General features: G+C 36.3%; 2 protein-coding genes across 5 annotated transcripts; one reads left to right on the forward strand and one right to left on the reverse strand.

The window, feature by feature from the left end:
• Window positions 1-3746: 3746 nt before the first annotated feature.
• On the forward strand, window positions 3747-5464 carry LOC131003131 (GTP-binding protein SAR1A-like). Its single transcript, XM_057929607.1, has 3 exons — window positions 3747-4388; window positions 4829-4960; window positions 5043-5464. The coding sequence occupies exons 1-3, from the start codon at window positions 4260-4262 to the stop codon at window positions 5364-5366; spliced, it is 585 nt and encodes a 194-aa protein (XP_057785590.1). The 5' UTR covers window positions 3747-4259; the 3' UTR covers window positions 5367-5464.
• Window positions 5465-5534: 70 nt separating this feature from the next.
• LOC131003129 (calmodulin-binding transcription activator 5) lies at window positions 5535-11873 on the reverse strand. Of its 4 annotated transcripts, none has more exons than XM_057929604.1 (13): window positions 11492-11873; window positions 10785-10910; window positions 10514-10629; window positions 10169-10257; window positions 10041-10086; window positions 9855-9969; window positions 9324-9443; window positions 9164-9222; window positions 8645-9067; window positions 7598-8295; window positions 6566-7112; window positions 5970-6278; window positions 5535-5881 (listed from the first exon to the last, which is right to left on the reverse strand). In XM_057929604.1, the coding sequence occupies exons 1-13, from the start codon at window positions 11556-11558 to the stop codon at window positions 5837-5839; spliced, it is 2760 nt and encodes a 919-aa protein (XP_057785587.1). In that variant the 5' UTR covers window positions 11559-11873; the 3' UTR covers window positions 5535-5836. The 4 variants fall into 4 exon arrangements, with proteins under 4 accessions (XP_057785587.1, XP_057785589.1, XP_057785588.1 ...); XM_057929606.1 differs by having other exon boundaries at window positions 9855-9963; window positions 11492-11872; XM_057929605.1 differs by having other exon boundaries at window positions 9164-9225; window positions 9855-9963; window positions 11492-11872.
• Between the last annotated feature and the right edge of the window lie 9052 nt (window positions 11874-20925).

Here is a 20925-nt window from a genome sequence, read left to right on the forward strand (position 1 = left end):
AATATTTAATGGAAATTGGATTTTTTTTTTTTTTAATAAAATCTGGAAACTTCCGTGTCAATGATAATTGAAATATAACTGATTTAGATTCTTCAATTATTTAAACAAAGTAGATCCAAAAGAAAAACGTGCCCAGCCTGATAAGCCCAACATGCCCCATGAGGCCCAAGAAGGCCCAAAGACCAAGATCCAAGATCTAAGGGCCACGGGCCCAGGCGCACGACGCTTAGCCGAGGTGAAGCGGGTGAGCGGCGACGACGCGCGCGTGTGTACTCGTGTAGGCTGTAATGTTCACAACCGTGTTCAGTTAATTATTACATGTATCAATATAATAGCTTATATAGATGATTAATTAATGCTAATTAATCAATGTGGGATAGACATTAAATCTCTTTTAATGTTTATCCACATTCTCCCGCAACACTATTTTCAAATGACCTATTATTTCTCACTCTCCGAAAATTGAATTTGAGAAAATAAACACACTATATTTATCGACTCGAAACGTAGAACAACAATCCTTCATTTAATTCCTCCAAAATTAAATACTTGGTCACAAGAAAAAATCGTTTAATACATGATTTTCCAACTACTAACTATTAGTACGACCCAAGGAAGAGAGAATTGGTTTGAAGAATATTTTTCACTATATATATTTATTTATTAACTAATTTTTTTAGAAGCATTTATTTTTTAGCATTAGTTTTGATAGACAAAAAATAGTAAGATTAATCTCTTATTTACATTAATGGATTGTAATTTTGAAATATCTTAAAACCTTTGTGACACTACAAGAAAATTGAGTATACATGATACTGCATACATGACGCTTTTTATGAAACAACATCATGTATGAGCGTCTTTTTGACATATATGATGTTTTAAAAAAAAACGTCATGTATGCAGTGTCATGTATAGAATACATGACGTTGTGCTGACACTTTTAGAAAAAGTGTCATGTATGAATGTTATTTACTCATAGTATATATGACATTCACTAGAAAGCGTCGTGTATGTGCATTAGTTTAAGTGTTATACATGACAATTATGTAAATTGTCATGTATGTGGTTAAACAAAACTGCCATTAATCATATATTCTTGACATTTGATATAAAACGTTAACTATATTTTGAACTAGTTTATTTGATTCATATTCTATTGAGAATGTAACATTAAAAAAAAATCAAGTATTAAAAATAAAAATACTTATTATGTATCTTATAAATCATATAAAGTAAATTCTCTTATAATGTGCTCGGGGCTACGGAATATTTATGGCTATACTTTTTTTCAAAGTTTATCAACCTATCAATAATATTTTTAAAGAATTTTAGGATTTGTTTTTGGGGTCAATGACGTAGCCAGGATTTTCACCTCAGTGGGGGGCAATTTATAATAATTTTTTATGCTCCTTCCATTTTTAATTATGTGTAAAATTTTAGATTAAACTTCCAGTTGTACCATGTTTATACTCTTTCTTGGTAAATATAATTTTATGCCATATGACACTTATTTGAATACGAAAGGAGTATATATATATAGGGTGTGGTTCTAAAGAGAACTACATTATTTGTGAGAAGCATCAAATCTAATGCATCCACTGTAAAAATTAATGCATTCGCTGTTAAAATTAATGCACTCAAAAAAATAAAAAAATTTGCTCCCTTCAGGATTCGAACCCAGGATCTGCTTTCATCCAACAAGATGATGAATCCACCGTAGATCTTGATGATCGAATGACTGAAAATGGTTCTCCGTTCTTCTTTTATTTAGTGGTTCTTTCTTGAACCTCTCCCTATATATATATATGAATTAAAATTTAGGGCAAATGTGCAGATTAGTCCCTGACCTCGACCCCCCTAGAGCGTTGATCCCCCCACACTCGACCCAGGTGCAAAAACCTCCCCTATAGTCAATGAAAAATGTGCAAGTAAACCCTCGCGTTAAACGGCCTTCTAACGCCGTTTAACTAATTTTTTTTTTCAAGTAGGCCTACCCCAATATTAGCTCTCTCTGTCTCTCCCCATTTCTTCCTCCCACCGATAACCTCCTCCTCCGCCGCCGCCTCCTTCTCCGGCGAGGGCTGTTGCCGGCGCCTCCTTCTTTCCAAAAATTGTCAAAACCCTAAGCGCTCATCACTGCGGCGTCGTTTTGGGCGTTGGTCTCCTGCTCGGAGAAGAGGGACTCGAGGAAGGGTTTGGCCACGGTGTGAATGGCGCGTAGGCCAGATGCGACGTGAGGGAAAGGGCGCCCGCGACGCAGGTCACGCGGACAGAGGAGTCTGGGTCGCGAAGGCGGCGGGCCACGGCGGAGAGGATTCTCGAGAGATGCGGCGAGAGGGCGTCACCGTGGGCGGCGGCAAGGACGGAGACGAGGCAGATGCAGTGGCAGCGTGGCCCGCCGCCTCCACGACCCGGACTCCTCCGTTTGCGCGGCGATGGACTCGAGGAGTCGGTGGCGGCTGCAGGGAGAGAGAAAGAATACCGGCTCAGCGCCGATGGACTCAAGGAGTCGGTAGTGGCTACGGGGAGAGAGAAAGAATACTATTTGAGCCGAGCATAAGCGAGGGCACGGTGCTGCCGAACAACGAGGAATCTACGGAGCAACCCCAGAATTGTTTTGTTGGTGGTGTTGATTTTTGAGCCTACTTATTATTTTTCTTCAGCTTGAATCTCCATATTTTCTTCTCAAAATCCTCCATTCACTCAATCAGTTTTTGCAAATTTCTGCTACTACCATCGTTTGTTCGGCTATGGCGATGATGAATGATATGAAGGGAGGGCGTCGTTGGGAAGGCTGCGGGCGATGGACTCGAGCTATGACGCGGCGGCGTGGGTGTCCCTGTCGGAGAGCTTGTGGAGGCATGACGACAACCTCAAAAACAAAACAAAAAACAATTTTTTTTTATTATTATTTTAAGAAAACGGCGTTAGAAGGCCGTTTAACACGAGGGTTTAGTTGCACATTTTTCATTGACTATGGGGAAGGTTTTTGCGCCTGGGTGGAGTATGGGGGGGTCAACGCTCTAGGGGGGTCTAGTTCAGGGACCTATCTGCACCTTTGCCCTAAAATTTATAATAAAATTATAATAATTTTTAAAATATTTATATATGACTATCACACATCCTATATAAATTAAAATATTAACATGAGTTATAAATATATAGTCAAATTATATTAGTAACTAATATTTTAATAGTCCCTCTGTCCCACCTATATTGAGACTGTTTCCATTTTGGCGTCCCACCTATTTTGAGACATTTTCTTATTTGACAAAAAATTTACTCTTTATTTACCTTTTCATCAACGCACAAAACACTATTTTCTTAATTCTCGTGTAAAAAAAAAAGGTTCAAGATAGTTGGGACGACAGAAGGAGTAATTCACGTGATATTAAAATTGAATGTGTGAAAAAACTTAAAGAAACAACCTATTACATAAGAAAAATCATAGAGAATCCAACAAATTACAAGTATAGTTGTAAATAATTTTATATTAAACTTAAATTTTAATTTTTTTTATGAATTCAATACAAAAAATTACCCTACAACAAATTTAAATCAAACTCACCAATTAGCTAAAGAAATAAAGAAAATATAAAATAACAACAAAGTTATGTCATAATACAATTAGAATTTTGTTGTGTTAAAAATAATCAAAATGAATTTTCATTTAAATAATAAATAAAGACATTATATATATTATATATATATGTATATATACTATTTTTGTGAAGATTTTCAGTGGGGCCCAGTCCCCCCCACTGGACCGCCTAGATACGTCACTGCAATTGGGGTGATCGTGAAATTAAGAGATTTCCAAGTGTAGTTAATTCTTTCTATGCAGTTGTTTGAGTTCTATTCTTTACAAAAATTGAATTTGATGCATTTAAATATAGGTTAGCATAAAATTCGAACGCAAAAAAAATAAAAAGGTTTGCATAAAGTTTCCGCGGTGACCAACAATGCGGATGACGCTCCTCAGCTAATCGCAACCTTCCACATCATCAAGATTAGCAGTTTTGAACCGGTTCAGCCGGTGCCCAGTTCTTCTCTCTATTTATAGCGCGAAACAAAAATTTGTTTCTTGCTATCTCAGCTGTTGCAATATTCTGCAGTTCGTTTCTTCAGCTTGTGGTTACTTGTTTTACAACCGCTGAGTTCCGTTGAATTTTTAAGTGGGTTTTCGTTTTTTGAGTTACAAGATACTGATTTTGGTGAATATCGATATATATATACATATATATAGAGAGAGAAGGATGTTTCTTTTGGATTGGTTTTATGGATTGTTAGCAGCGTTGGGATTGCATCAAAAGGAGGCCAAGATTTTGTTTCTGGGTCTCGATAATGCCGGGAAAACTACCTTGCTTCATATGTTGAAAGACGAGGTCACAATTCCCTTTTTTTCTAGTTATTACATGTTTTGATTTTGGGCATTTTTTGGATGTTAAATAGTGTGTGATTGTGTGTAGTGATTAAAAGTCCATGAGATTCTGTTGTTGATAGTTTTCTATGTGGAGAGAGAAAACTATGATTGGTTTCTTGAAGCGTGAAGTAATCATTGTCTTTCGAAAATATTATGATGCCAGCCAATTCCGATTTTTACATTAATTTAGAGAAGTTTCTTCATCTTATGAATATATTGTTGTAGTTTGAGAAAGTGTTGCTATATACTATTGAGTTATGAATCTTGGAGTCGTGTTTGAATGGATTGGTATGTGATGTTGTGTTTGAATGCACTTAAGCAATTCATGTTGATCTTCTTTACTAGGAAGTGCAATTTTTTTTTGGTTTTGGTGTTTGGATGATTATGTGATTTTGGATGCAGAGGCTGATGCAGCACCAACCAACTCAATATCCAACTTCAGCGGAGCTGAGCATTGGCAAAATAAGATTCAAAGCTTTCGATTTGGGCGGTCATCAGATTGCGAGAAGAGTCTGGAAGGATTACTATGCAAAGGTTCCATACTTTGTTTATGCAAATTAACTGCACCTCCATCAACATTATGTTGGTTGATTTTGAGAATGATAAAATGGTTCAGGTTGATGCTGTGGTGTATCTGGTGGATGCCAGTGACAAGGAGCGGTTTGCTGAGTCGAAGAAGGAGCTGGACGCGCTGTTATCAGATGACGCGCTGGCAAGCGTCCCGTTCCTCATCCTGGGGAACAAGATTGACCTACCGTCTGCTGCCTCCGAGGACGAGCTGCGCTTCTTCATCGGATTGAACGACGGCCTCACCACCGGTAAAGGTAGGGTTAGCGTTGATGGCTGCAACATTCGACCGCTCGAGGTCTTCATGTGCAGCATTGTGCGTAGAATGGGATATGGTGATGGATTTAGATGGATGTCTCAGTACATCAAGTGAGTCTGTGTCACAGAAAGAGTTGTTCATATACATATGATGATTTGTGATTGAATGTAGAACTTGTGATTTCGAGTTTTTGGAATGGATGTGATTTTACATTTTGTTGTTGTCTTGCTGTCGATGATGTAATTCGATATCCAATTAATTTTAGAAATTGAAGATGATAAATTGGTACAATAAGACATAAATTGGTACATTAGGAATGAGTCCAATACACGTGTACAATATGACATCATTACCATACAACATGACATCACCAATATACACACAAGATTTGCAAAACAGTAGAGTAACACTAGATTAGTGATTGATGTCTAAATAAACAAGAATTGATAAGAAAGAAGATGAAGCTCCCGTCCCCACAACTCCATATAACTTGTATAGGGGGAGAGATACACTCATCATCCAAACAAAAGGCCTACTCAAGTTCAGAATTTACAAATGTACGCCACACCATCAAAACACCTTTCTCATCCCATTTGAGTATCAGGATGGAGTAATTCTTCGTATTCCAGCTGCAAAACAACCAACAATCATCACTATTATTAGGGCTTTCAAAACTTGGGGAATAACAAGGTGAAGATAGAAGAATTATCCGTCTACCGTTGCTCGACTGCATTCTACTTTCATTCTTCTGTACTCTTCCTGCGCTCGTCTCGAACGGAACATCGCCTGCACTTTCACAACGGATCTCTCCACGCGCTCCTCCGCTTGTTTCCTGCTGGCCTTGAAGAAGTCCTCTTCCGCGTCGCTTTCTTGATTTTGATCTGGCAGGGTTTCATCGGGTTGGACTTGAAGCCCGCGGAAGCCTTTCCTTTTCAGGCGCCACCGCAGTATTGCTTTCTCGAGGACACCGACAGACCAACAGATTTTACGGTATTGCCTCCTCACTTGAAAACCGCGGAAGTTAGCCTGCATTAAAACAACTCCAATGAGAATGGCACCATAACTATCTGGGCCACAAAACGAGTTTTTTACAATCAGTCATCTCTGGTATAGGTAGACGCCGAGCTGGGTCCTATGATTGTCACGTGTCGAGGAGATCTAAAAACCTACCAAAATTTTGTTACTGGAAACTCTATACATGGAAAATCTTATTTCGTAAATTTCTAAATTTCCTCGACACGTGGTGATCATTCGTAGATACAATAATGCAATAGAGGATCCGGCTTAAACTGGAGCATAAATAGCACGCTTACCTGAATTCTAATGGCCTGACGACGCATGTTAAGGAAATCTTTTCGGATCTTCCAAGTCCGAAATCTGTACTGGATCCTAGCAGCGGCCACGATCTTTTTGCGTGTTTCGTAGTTGCGGAAAGCATGCTGGATCCTCATCGCTGCAACTATGTTCCGTGCTTCAGTCTCTGGGCTCGATGCCTCAACTGCTTGCGTCTGCACTTTGAGCGCGTGTTCTCTGAATGCAGCCTGGATACGCGCAGCTGCATCGGCTGCTGTCCGGTAAGCCGCGAGGGTATCCTTCAGATACACCTCCTCTTCGGTGAAACTCCCAGTGTCCACCATGTCATTGGTGGTTGTTTGCAGCGAGCCACTAACATTTCCAGCCAACGTCATATCCTTAAATTGGGCAACCAAAGCCTTCTCAGCCAGAAACGCTGCCAAACCCTCGTGACCACTCAAAGAAGCAAGATCAGCAGCAGTGCATCCACCGGGGTTTTGTGAGGTTGGATCCGTGACTAAATTTGGCTTCGCCCCGACAGATAAAAGAGTGGCCACCATTTTCTCCCTGCAATTTGAAGATAAACTTGATTACACAGATTTTAAGTAATAGCATTAAGGTCTTGAAACGATGTGCTCGCTAACATACCCTAGAATGCACAGTCCATCTACCCTAATTAGATCCTAATTATGATTAATAAATTATAACTGGGGAGTGGTGAAACCCTAATTGGAGTAGATGCGCTCGGTAACAAACCCTAGAATGCATGGTGCATCCACCCTAATTAGATCCTAATTGTGATTAATAAATTATAACTGGGGATTGGTGAACCCTGATTGGGGTGAATGCACCGTGCATCCGGATGTACACAATTTTTTGCCAAAAACAAGTTGTTGAGATACTGAGGTATGGAATTAGAGATAAGAAACTTATAAGGATAAGAGATACCTCAACAAAATATTTTAAGATTGCTAACTTCATCATGTACATAAAATGAAAGCAGCAATGCACCATTGATGACACACCGAGAAGGTGAGAATCCGTGACCATACCTTCCATAATATGCAGCCCAGTGTAGGGCCGTCCATCCACATTTGTCTCGATAATCCAAAGATAAGCTAGATTGCGAAAATAGGCGAACCGCCCACGTATATCCAAGGACAGCGCACAAATGAATAACACCTTGACCTTGTTCGTCACGTTCAGTAATTTTGCACCCGGTTGCCACTTTTTCTAGCAACCATTCCTGTAGCCTATTCTCTAAAGTCAATTCAAACAACCTATCTTTTGCCTGGGGAAAAGACATTTTCGCTTCTTCGATCATTTTGCACAAATACCCCCATCCAAGAGAAATGACGGAGGTTTTTTTAGCAAAAACTTTGGCTTCCTTTAAAGCAGACTGGGATGGTTTAGCAGTGTAAACACTCAAGTCCTTGGATGATGAAAACAAAAGACGAGCAAGCCTCATCTGGAGCTGAAATTCATCCCAGTTGTCTGTATTTTCAGTTGAAACCAAACCGTTGTGTTGTATGGGAGCACGAAATTCAAAAGTTAGGACTTGGCTGACAGGATTATGCCCATCGAAAGTCATGAAGAGATTCACCAATCCAGGAGCTTGAGACGAAATTAAACATCGGAAAACTCCTGCTTGTACAACTTCTACTGGAATAACAGAATCTCCACATGCGAGATACAACTTGGAATCTGCATAGTGTTGGTGTCCGTCACTGAAAAACCCGACTACCAAGATCTGCATAGCAATCATTGAGTCAACAAACTATTTTCTGCAAAAATACTAGTTGAAAAAGTCAGAAGTAGTTCGAAACAAGAAAACTCTCGATTTTTATCTTTTACTGAAAATTGATGAAGCATATTCTACTTTAATCTATATTTTTTCTAATTTGAACATTCTCCTCAACATTCATTTTCTGAAATAATTGACGATATCTTGAGGCATTAATTATCCCATTTCCCCTTAATCCATGAATTTCTTGCTTCATTCTCAAAGAGTAGGACACAAACGGCAAACTACAAAGCACTTGAATACTGCATCAACAGAAGAGACGAATCAATAAGAAAACAGTGACAATGGAAAGGACCTTAGTCTCCTCGGTCGAAAGAGCCCATGCAGGTGAGATATCAGTTACATTGAATATCTGCCCCAACGGAGGGTGGTGATGATTATCCTTCATGTTATACGAGAAGGATTGATGTGAATTTAAAAGTGAGGATTCCAAGGACTGGTTATCAACTGAATCCGGAGATCCCGCAACGACATGTGTTGTTCCAAAACTATCCTGTGATTGTGAACCATCTGCCCCCACGGAATGCATGCCATTACCAGCTCCACCTAACGTCACCAGTCCGGAAGTTCTAGTATCCGAACTAAAAGTTGTCTCAAGGCCCACTGTCTGGTAGGATGAATTGTTGGGAATGTTATAATTGACTGAGTAAGCAGCTTGTCCGGAGAAACTGTTGTCCGAGCTTTCTGGTGATACCTTATTAGTTGATTGTGCATCATTCTGCAATCAAAATGCTTGCTAGTAATTCTTGATCAACAAAAGCAGAGAATAAGTGGTCCATGCTTCAAATTTATCAAGCATCATTGATCCACTTACACTAATTTTATAGTTGTTCGTGTGATATTGATTTGGCAACTCAAAGCCTGCAGTTTTTCCTGCTAGAAAACAATTTTTTTTTAATTAGATAAATAAAAATTTAATGCACAAAAGGTTAAATTGAGAATTTCTCAAGAAAATAAGCATATAGGGATCATACCTTCTTGGGGTGAATTGTGCTTGTTGGGATCAATTGGCACCAAAAGCTCATCCCAGTCGAGTGTATTTATCTCATGAAGTCTCTGTTCGTGAGTTTTAATCACTACACTGTCATTACGTTCTGAAATATCATAAGTGATGAATCAAACATTAGTCGTGCCAGTGAAAAGTTCACCTCGAATCCTTCAGATTCAAGTTTATATGTATGAAACTTATGACTAGCTTTATCCAATAAAGAGGCGTTTACTTTTAGTGATAGGAATCATAGGATAGATTGATAAGTACTCCAAGTTAATCTGCCATTTACATTGATGGATTGATTAATTTTGAACATATTTGACCATCTTATCCTTCAAATACTCAATCTTATGTTTTATCAATCTATCTTATCACTCAAAGTAAACAGTAGTTTTAAGGGCATTGCTAGACAATAGTTTCAAGCTTTAGTTGTGCCTCTGTTTTTCTAAACAAGAATCCATCTCTTTCCAAGAGGAATGAACTGATTAAAGTGAGTACTTAAATTTGAAATTACCTAAGACTGGCATGCTGCCGTCATAATACATCGAGTCTATTGCAGACTCGGATCCTTCGGGCAAAGTCCAAGTAGGAAATGGAGACTTTACGGGCGTGGCTGGGGAATTCTGCAACTACATCAAAAGACAATTAACACTAAATTTCATTCAAATGCCAATAATTGTTTAATTGAGGGATGACAAACCTCTTGAGTTTCACGATAATGCACGAGGACAATATGTTCCAGAGACCTGCAACAGATGCAGGAGTTGCGGGAAATTTAATTTTTAGCTTAATACTAATATACATCAGCGGATTTCAATAATTACATACTTGTCAAGCAGCCAGTAACATCTGCGAACAAAAGTTGAATTGTCTTCTCCATGAGCATAGTATACATGGATTCTTTCCTCGTTGCCAACCTTCATGACAACCAATACAATGCTGGCATGTCAGTTTAGAACCTAATAAATTAGAAATTCTAAGTAACAAGTAGTTCCTCTTCAGGCAGGATAAAGAAGCAATACATTAACCTGATACATATAACAAAGAAAACTGTTTCTAAAATGAGTTAATCAAGGATAAACGCACTAGAACACATTATAGGACAATATCCATTTTTTCCCACAGTAAATGACATTTAACTGTCTCAAATACTAAAACAAGAGAAAACCATACTTTTAAGTGTTCATGAGCTTCTTTAACAGTTTTTCCATCCTTCTTCTTTTTCCAGTTATGGCCATCTTTCCGAAAATTTCGGAGCATCTTACGATCAAACAACACAATTGTGCCACCTAAATCACCATAACTTCATCCAGTTAACAACCTGATATCAATCTCTTCCACGATCCACTCCATCTCACACAACCACATCCATGATTGTCGTGTGCAGGAATGATTCAAGCAATTACGAATGTTAAATAAAGACATAAACATAAAAAAGTATTACTTTTTGGCAAATTCATGGGTTTGACGTGAACAGGAAAATACTTGTGGTTGCTGAGAATCGCATGAATCTCATTCGGTCGGAGCCATCTTGACGTGGCTTCCTCCAAGATATTCTGGAAATCCAAATCTGTCCATTTGACGTCCAATATTACAGTTAGCCAAAGTATTCAACATAAGCAAGCACTAACTCAGCTTCAAATCAATCTAATAATGCAAGAACAACAACAACCACCACTTACATTAACTTACAAGATTAAAGGTGAACCCCCCCTCCAATAAAAGCAGCCAAACAATCAAAAAGAGTACATAGATACTCCATTTAATACTCCCCAAACTTATCACAATATAGAAAACCATTTCACCAACACTTATAAATCCCTTTAACTTCGTTCCTAATCTAGAAACAAACTACAATCAACAGCTCTCATTAGAGAATCACTATCTTTTCCACTAGAAAGTAGGTCAAGGTCCAATCCCCCCTACTTCTCATTGGTCAAAACCAGACAAAAAATAACCAGCAATAGCCCCCCAACCAAAAAAAAACATCTCAAGATTGAAGGACAGTGAAGCCATTGAAAACCCTAAACCCAAATGTTGACCAGCAGCCATCAATTATCCCCCCAAAAACTACCAAAAATTGATTAACTATCAATAAATGGAATTTACACAAACACAACGTGGGCATGCACAGATGAATTAAATTTGCACCTTCCATGGTGCGAAAGCCATGAATCTCCAACCCAACGAGTCGACTCGGCACACTGTTACCCTCCATCTGTAGTTGGCAGATCACTTGACGCCCCCAAAAATTGTAAAATTCCCGAATAATCGGATGATTTAAGTTCACAGAACTATCGAGAATCAGCAAAAAGGCGATCTTTTCTTCATTATGCTGAAGAATTCATGCGTGGGAGCAGTGAAAGATTGAAGAAATGAGAGCAGAAAAAAGGGGGTCTGAAAATAATGGACTGCTTTTTGAGTGTGACAAATCGATTGTTGACGTACAATAAATCTTGACAAGAATTAAATAATGGAGTTCTTCTTTTCCTGGCGTTTATATATTGCATTTATTGCTTCTTATATTGAGATAATGTTTTAATTTGCGAAAATATAACGAACTATATATTGTTTGGTAGCATCCCATCCCAGCATTCAACTTTGATTGGATACAATATTTTTATATTAATTTTGCATCGATGACATTCCTATGTGGAATACAGTAAAATCTAGTATTATATTTAAAAAGGAGTTTTCAATTTCAAATCAAAATTAAGTGGTAATTTTATAGTTATAATAAAATTAAAGGTTTTTATTTAAGCTATATATTTTTATTTTTATTTTTATTTTCTTTAACTTCTTATTTGTTGTTATATTTCTTTCCAAAATTATGAAATTCGATTAATTATAAAATATTTAATATGCATATCAAATTAAAGATCACGATAAGAGCTTTTATATGATATATTTTATGAAAATATTTGATTTAAAATGTAAAAATTAAATTTGTTTAAATACTATTAAAGTTTTATAAATTTATCTCTCCTCTCTCATCTTTTTTAAATAAATATATATTCTTAATTCTTTTTAATTAGTATTTTATTTTGATTTTTTTAACTTATTTTTTTGTCTTTGTTTTTCATAATATCAAATTTTATAATTGTGAATTCTTTTTTATTTTTTCAATATTCAATTCAAATATATTCAATTAAAATTAATTTTATATAAATTTAAAAATTAAAAATGCTAGTAAAATGAAATAGTGCTGATTTTTAGACAAATAATAACAGCCTCTTTTTTTATAAATTACACAAATAAATAAATAAAGAGTTTATGATAATTTAACTTCAATAAATCATTAACACATTGTACAACTATAAGTTCAATAAATCAAATTTAGAGATGACAATTATACATGCAGATCTAGATACCCTGGATGGAGATACGGGCATGGGCAAAATTTCGAGGTCAAAATGAAGTATCAAAATTTATATTCGTATTGAGTTCGGGATATGGGCAAGGATATATAAATCCCCACTAATGAACAATACGTTTACTATTTTTAGGAAAAAAATTACATAATGAATGAATATTGATAATTGTATTATTTTTAAATAATTACACTTATAGGCTACTATGATTTGTTTTAAGTTTTTAATAAATTCTATGTTCGACGCAATAAATTGGTATTCTTATTGTATAAATAAAATTTTGTGATATTAGTCTTTGATTATTTTGGCCAATATTAGATGAACTAGGGTTAGAGTCTTTGATTATTTTGGCCAATATTAGATGAACTAGCGTCTAACCCGTCGAAATTCGACAGGAAATCACTTCACATCATAATTATTATTGTATAGTATTATTTATAATTATTGTATATGAAATGGGGATTTAAATAAATTATTTTTTAATTAATTTTATTTGATCAAAATAAATTGATTGTACAGTTCAAACTATAATAATCTCAATAATTTTCGCCATTTTTTTCTATTGAGAGCTAAAATAGATTACCTTTATATATAAGTTTTTTTTATGAAATTTTATAAAAAGTTGATGTGAGGTTGGAGATTTTACAAAAATAAGAAGAAAAAGATTTAGGTATATTTGACATATATGATGAAGAATTGATACATTGTATTTTTTGTTAATCGTATATAGGAAAGATTTACTAATGTTATAGGAGTATAATTTTTTAAAATTGATAGGTAAAATTTAAGACCACATCTTATATGTGAACATCATCTCATCTGAACCTTACAAGATTTTTGAGCATCATCTTGTCTGTAGCTATCACATTTAACTTTTGTACGTCAAACTTCTAATTATCATATTATATGAAGCTTGTTATATGAGATTTGACTTATGAGTATCATCTTATCCGCAACTTGAAATATAAAAATTGACTTATGAGAGAGATGAAGCATCACTCATTTGGAGCTTGAAAGGCTAGAGCTAAGTGCTAAACAATATTTCATTTGGAGCTTAAAACACTGGAATTAAGTTATAGCATCATCTCATTTAGAGCTTGACAAACCACTTCTAACTTGTGAGCATCACATTGTTTGGAGCCAAAATTGAGTTCTTAGTACATCTTGTATGAATCTTGATAGACCACCTCTGACATTCAAACATTATCTCGTCTAGAGGTATAAAGAAGCATAAAATGCTTATAAAATCTAAATAAAATGATATAATTTGGATTTCGCATCAACTTTTCCATTCTATTAAGATATAACATAACATATTATTTTACGTAAAAAAAAATCAATTTTTATAAGCGTATTCTATCAATGATAAATTATTAATTGACAAACTTAGTTATTGGCTAATTATTAATTTTTATACATAAGAAAAATTAAATTTATTAGTTCATTATTCTAATATATGGACTTCTATTAATTGACAAACTTAGTTATTGGCTAAATTATTTTTAGTCAAATTAAATTAAAATTTTGATGAAAAAATATAATTATTTATTTGACCAACTAATTAATTAAGTAGAGACGATAAAGTCTAATGAAAATTCGATGCGTAATTTAAAATTTGATTAGAAGATTACAAAATATATTATTCAATTTAGATTTTTAATTTGCAAAGCTTTATGAAAAAAACGATTTGGGATTCAAAATTTGTTTAATAAAAATTGCATAAAATAGCATATACTTTCATTTATGTTATAAACTGAAAAAAGTGTCATAAAAATCAATACGAGATTTTACATGATTTTATTGTTATAAATCGGAATTTATATAGATTTTACATTTTCTAAAATATAATAAACTAAATTTTGAATTATAGAATTAATAAAATATAAATAACATAAGAAAAATTAAATATATTAATTTAATATTTTAATATATGGACTCACATTAATCAATAAATTTAATTATTGACTAAAGTAATACTCCCTCCGTCCACGAAAAGTATGACATTTTTGCCATTTTGGGTGTCAACCAAAACTATGACACTTTCATTTTTTGAACATGAACCCACATCTTTTCCTTATATTTATCCTTTAAAAAAAATATTTTAAAAAAATCACCCTCAATTCAATCTCAACCACTCATTTCAAAAAATAGTGGAATCATTTCAAAAAGATTTGAATCATTTTTAATCCATGTAACTAACGCCAGCAGCCCCATAGGTTAGGATAGTAATTTCATGTTTTTTATATTCAAAATTTCCTTAATTAAGGGGATTATGTTATTTACATATATATCACGTTCCATACATATCTTTAATACACATAAATGTAAAATAAAAGAAAAGAAAACATATTTTCACAAATTTCACACGATTTTTATGGAGAACTCAGAAACTAGTCGACGCCACTTTTATGATGAAGGACAAGTATCTACAATTCACAGTACTGTATGAAATTAAAAAACCTATCTTCAAATATTCATACATGTAATTTATATTACCATTAATCATAATCCAACATACTTTCAGGTTACCTACACAATTCAACTGTATGAATTATTAAGCAATTATATTTGAATGTACTGTATGAATTATATGCGTATGAATTATTAGCCAAGTATTTTTGAAAGTACTGTATGAATTTTTTTTTTGATCGGTAAAATTAAAATTTTATTAAGATAAAAAGCAAGGCACCAGAGATGCCAATCAAAACAAGAAGGAAAGATTGAAACCCTTTGAGCACCACATGGTGAAAGGGATTCTCAACTCCAAAACTTTATAGACCTCATTCCAACTCCAAAGTCTACCCTTGATCTGTAAAACAAGTCTCTCAATATCCCAAATCTTTCCTTGAAAACGACTCTCATTTCTTTTTTCCCATAGTGTCCAAACCGTTCCCACCCATAACGCATTTAGTAATCTTCTTCCTTTCTTCTTTTTGGCAGCAGAGATGAAGGAAGTGTAATGATGGAGAGTACCTCTAGGATTTGCCGTTTTGATGTGTAACCATTGGAAGATTTGGTCCCACACCGCCGAAGCTTTCGGGCAATGAAGAAACAGATGTTCCGTCGTCTCCTCTCCAGCAACGCAGGCGTTGCATCCTCTCTCTTCCCAGCTAATTTGAATTTGTCGTCTTCTTAAGTTGTCACAGGTAGCCAAACGATTTCTAAGACATCTCCACGCTGTCACCTTGGCTTTGTGCGATGTTGGAGCCTCCCAAACCATAGCCATCTCAGCCGGTTGAGTTTGTTGCGCCTCTCTGGAAGCCGCCACCAAATCATAAGCCGACTTTGTTGAGAATTTACCGTCCGTAGTTGCCCTCCAACTCCATCCATCAGTTAAACCTGTAGAAGGGACAAAAGCAGCAACAAGTCTCAAAAGTTCCTCCACCTGGCCATTCTCTCTTTCCCTCAAATCCCTCCTCCAATTCACCGACCATACCCACTCTTCTCCTTCCCAAAACCCACTCTCTCCGACAAGGGCTTTCTTATTCGAGCACAAGTTATACAATCTCGGGAAAGAGAACTTGAGAGGTTTGTTAACAGCCCACACGTCCTCCCAGAACATTGTATTCATCCCATCCCCGAGACTGTGTTGAAGGTGATCAATGAACCATCTATCGTCTCTTCCTCCCCCTTTCTCCACAATTTTCGCCCACCACCCCAACTGCCCACTTCTTCCCACCATCGAGCAATCCCCCTCTTCGCCCCAGACAAGTTCCCCATAAATCGATTTGATCACTCTCGCCCACAAAGCTCCCCCATCCACCAAAAATCTCCAAAGCCATTTAATTAACAGAACATGATTAAACAATTCCACATCCCGAAATCCAAGACCTCCTGTTTTCTTATTGGAACACAAGGAGCTCCATTTAAACCAGGTGATTCTTCTCGACTGAGAGTCTCCACCCCACAGAAATCTGGAGAACAAGGAATTGAGGTTCTTGAGCACAGTCTTGGGAATGAAAGCGTATGCCAGTTGATATACCGGAATAGATTGAAGCACCGCTTTGACAAGAGTGATCCTCCCTGCCAACGAGAGAGGTCTTTTTCTCCAGCTTGCAATTTTGTTTGAGACTTTATCCACCAAGAACTTCCATTCGCTAACACCATTGCTCCGACCTCCAATTTTGGTTCCCAAGTAAAGACACGGGAAGTAACCAATCTTGCAATGGAGAAACGAAGCCCATGTCCTCTCGACTGACACATTCACTCCCACCGTCATCAGGCTGCTCTTCGCGAAGTTGACAGCAAGACCCGAGACAAAATGAAAGAGAAGCAACAGACTTTTCAGTGATTCCACATTACGCTCATCAGCCTCTAAAATAAAGATGGTGTCATCCGCGTACTGGAGATGTGTAATCGGCACTTCATCCTTACCAATCTTAACAGGAAACAATAACTGTCGTTCCACTGCTCTCTCAACAAGCGCATTCAACCCTTCCGCAACAATGAGGAATAAGAAGGGAGACATCGGATCACCCTGTCTCAAGCCTCTCTCCATTTTGAAATCTCTCGTTGATGACCCGTTAACAAGGACACTTGCCGTGGCTGACTGTAGACACCCTTGAATCCATTTCCTCCAAATCCCATCGAAGTTCATTCTATCCAGCAAAGTATCCAAAAAATCCCATTGAACTGAGTCGAAAGCTTTGGCAAAGTCAATCTTAAAGAATATCCGGCTTCGTCGCTTCTTTTTTGACTCAACAACAACTTCATTCAAAATGACCGCACCATCGAGAATGAACCGCCCTTTAACGAAAGCGCTTTGATTATCAGAGATGATCGACCCCATCACCTTCGTCAGTCTCCCCGCCAAGATCTTTGCAATGATTTTATACAAGCTGGTAATGAGCGAGATTGGACGAAATTCGTTCAACGAATCAGCCCCTTCTTTCTTCGGTATTAAAACGATGAAAGAAGCATTACCTCCTTTAGGAATTTTACCGTTCGCGTGGAAGTCCTTCAAGACCTGGAGGATATCCTCCTTAACCACATGCCAAGCCGATCTCCAGAATGAAAAGTTAAAGCCATCAGGTCCTGGACTCTTATCGCCAGAGCAGCTCCAGACCGCTTCTTTAACTTCTTCGGGTTCGAAACCTCTAATCAGCCAATTTCTCTCCTCATCAGAGATTTTCCTTCTCACAAAGTCAATGGGAATAACAGGCATCTGTCTATCTTTCCGCTTGAAAAAGGTTTCAAAATGATTTCTCACCCTAGCTTTTACCTCTTCCGGTTTGGAGATCCATGAGTTATCAAAGATCAGTCCACCTATGTCATTCTTCAACCGCCTCCCTTTAATCGCCTTATGGAAGAAGCCAGAATTCACATCTCCCTCCTTAAGCCATTTCAGTTTAGCCTTCTGTTGTAAAGTCATCTGCTTATGCTTCATGTGAAGGGAAATGAGAGCTTGGAGCTCATTTCTTCTGATAACATCCACTTCGCCTAAACAACTCTGCTCGTCAAGCTCATCTTTCTGTTGTAACTCCTTCTTTAATTCGTGAATTTTAGAATCAATCTCACCAAAGGAAGTACGATTCCAAACTTTTAAAGCCTCGCGAAGTTTCTTCAATTTCTCCTTAACCACGAAAAAGCTCCATCCCTGACAGTCAGTCCCCGTCCACACTTTCTTTACAACATCTTCAAACTCCGGGTGATTCGTCCATGCATTTAGGAACCTAAAAGGTCTTGGTCCCCAATCCTCCGTTCTAGTAGTGAGAACAATTGGGCAGTGATCCGAGATCGAACGGTGAAGACCGCGTGCAGAACTTCATTCCCAAGTAAGCATCCAAGTTTCGTTAACAAGGAAACGATCGATCTTGCTCTTGCATTTGCCATTGGGCTTGTACCAAGTGTACTTTCGACCTTGTGTATGAATTTCCTTCAGATCGTTCCCCCTAATAAAATCCTCGAAAAACCTCGCATCCGACGCTCGAAACGTCTCCCCGCTGCCCACCCTCTCTTCTCTTCTCCTGACTGCGTTAAAATCTCCCAAAATACACACACTTCGATCCGCATTCTGTTCAACAATAGAACCAATTGCATCTCAGAGAATCCTCTTTTCCTTTGATTCAGTTGGCGCATAAACATTGATAATGCAACACAAGAGGGCGTCCTCCTTGTACCTACCGTTAACAACCACGGCCCCCGGTAAATCCCAAGAACTAGATGCTTCGAAAACCTCCCTATTCCATAAACACGCAATTCCCCCAGCTCTCCCCTCAGAGTTCCTGATTGCCTTATCTGTGTTATTAAACCCCCACCAAGAATTACAAAAAACATCACTAAAAGTCTCCATTTTTGTCTCTTGTAAACAACAAATATCAATCTTATGCCCTCTTACAAGTTCCATAACATCTCGCTGTTTCGCAATACTCCCCAAGCCCCTAATGTTGTATGACAGTAAATTCATGGACAATTCATCTGACTCCCAGCATTATTGAAGGAAAGGAAGTTACCTTGCATCTCGATTTGGCGGACAATCACCTCTTCTTCAATCTGACTTGAAAGACCTAACTTCTTCCCAAAGTCCCAGATTTTCTGACCTGAAATTCCCCCCTCCTCTGTCAAAAGCAACCCTTTTTGTCTCTCCCCAATGTCTTCCTCTGCGGCCTCCTCCTCTTAAAGAATGATATGGATTAAAGAATGATATCAACTATAGGCAAATATATTTGTATATACTGTATGAATTATCAACTATATGAATTATATGGTATGAATTATTAGGCAATTATATTTGTATTTACTGTATGAATTATTAGGCAAGTATATTTGTATGTACGGTATGAATTATTAGATTATGTGTTATTTCTTGTCAAGTAATAATTATCGGATGAAATTCAAAGATATTGAGAATCTGAAATGATTTTCTCCAGAATAATCTTTAAATATGCGATGAAATCTTTTCCCATTCTTCACATTAATGATGACATTTTTATTACCAAAAAATATGGCTTTAATTTCGGAAACAGATAATTAAGATAGATATAGAATAAATTACACTCCCCAATTATACCCTCCAGCGAAAATTATGTACGAATTATAGGTACACAAAAAACGAATGTAACTCCTCATAGGAAATTAATCTCAGCCGTACAAGATTAGATTTTAATGGTTAGGATTTATCCTTATATTATAGTGTAAGGGGAGTTTTTTGTATAGCCCTTCCCTATATATATATATATATATATATATATATATATATATATATATATATATATATATATATAAAGAACAGAGACCAAATCTCATGCGTTGATCTTATCTAATCTAACGGTCAGCGTTCGTTTGTTAACGTTCAATGGTAATTTGTGTTGAACGTATCCAAGGTTCGAACTCCAAAAATCCAAACGTTCAATAAAATTATTAGTATGTTCAATTCACATTATTGTCATGTTCAATAAATTTCCATTCTCTACTTATTTGCAGTTATATATAGAAATTAAACCTGTATATATGTTTTAGCTATATTCATCCAACATTCCAACGTAATAAAGTACTATCAAGTTTCTTCAAAAAAAAAAAAAACATAATAATTATCAAGTAATCATCATTTTCCCATACTTCTGGTTTCGATCCAGCATTTTAAATATTTTAAGGCATGTAAGTTTGTGTCAGATGAAAAAGGCGAAATAAAATACTATACTCTATGTTAATCTAAACTTATTACGCACATAATATATTATAAAATAATGAGAATACATATAAAAAATCATTTTTATGTCCAAATGTCCAATCAATGGGTTAGGTAAATTCTTCCTTACTTTAATAATAATAATGTGAACCCCAAAAGCCAAATTGGACACGTCGAAAGTTGTGTCCGAGCCCTTTATGTATATATAATGACTGATGTCTATAGTTAATTAAGATGAAATGACTATTAAAATTAATATATAATTTTTTATATAAATATTTCGGTGGGTTCATAGCACCTGAACTCAAAATTTGAAGTCAAACTATTTTGGTCGTTACTCATTGGCATGTAGGCCCAAATCATTAATGGGAAATTTGGTATGTACTAATTACTAAAATTAATACTAATATTGCTCTTACTATGTAATTAGTTCGTTAGTTTCAATTAAAGTAAAAATATCTCGACGAGAGATGTAAACTGCACTAAATGGAGGATGATGGATTTATATCTACCTCATTTCAGTGTGATGTGCAAAAAATAATTTAACCTCGTTTATTATAATAACTCTCCTCAACATTTCGATAAGT

This window comes from Salvia miltiorrhiza, unplaced genomic scaffold, assembly GCF_028751815.1.
Source record: "Salvia miltiorrhiza cultivar Shanhuang (shh) unplaced genomic scaffold, IMPLAD_Smil_shh fragScaff_scaffold_79, whole genome shotgun sequence".
In the NCBI taxonomy this organism is placed as follows: Eukaryota; Viridiplantae; Streptophyta; class Magnoliopsida; order Lamiales; family Lamiaceae; genus Salvia; species Salvia miltiorrhiza.

Coding starts and splice junctions, on each gene's coding strand:
- LOC131003131 (XM_057929607.1), top strand. CDS start 4,260: ATGTTTCTTTTGGATTGGTTTTATGGATTGTTAGCAGCGTTGGGATTG. Junction 4,389..4,828: donor TTCATATGTTGAAAGACGAG/GTCACAATTCCC, acceptor TTTTGGATGCAG/AGGCTGATGCAGCACCAACC. Junction 4,961..5,042: donor GGAAGGATTACTATGCAAAG/GTTCCATACTTT, acceptor AAAATGGTTCAG/GTTGATGCTGTGGTGTATCT.
- LOC131003129 (XM_057929603.1), bottom strand. CDS start 11,558: ATGGAGGGTAACAGTGTGCCGAGTCGACTCGTTGGGTTGGAGATTCAT. Junction 10,911..11,491: donor TGGCTTTCGCACCATGGAAG/GTGCAAATTTAA, acceptor TCAAATGGACAG/ATTTGGATTTCCAGAATATC. Junction 9,444..9,854: donor CGGCAGCATGCCAGTCTTAG/GTAATTTCAAAT, acceptor ATGATATTTCAG/AACGTAATGACAGTGTAGTG.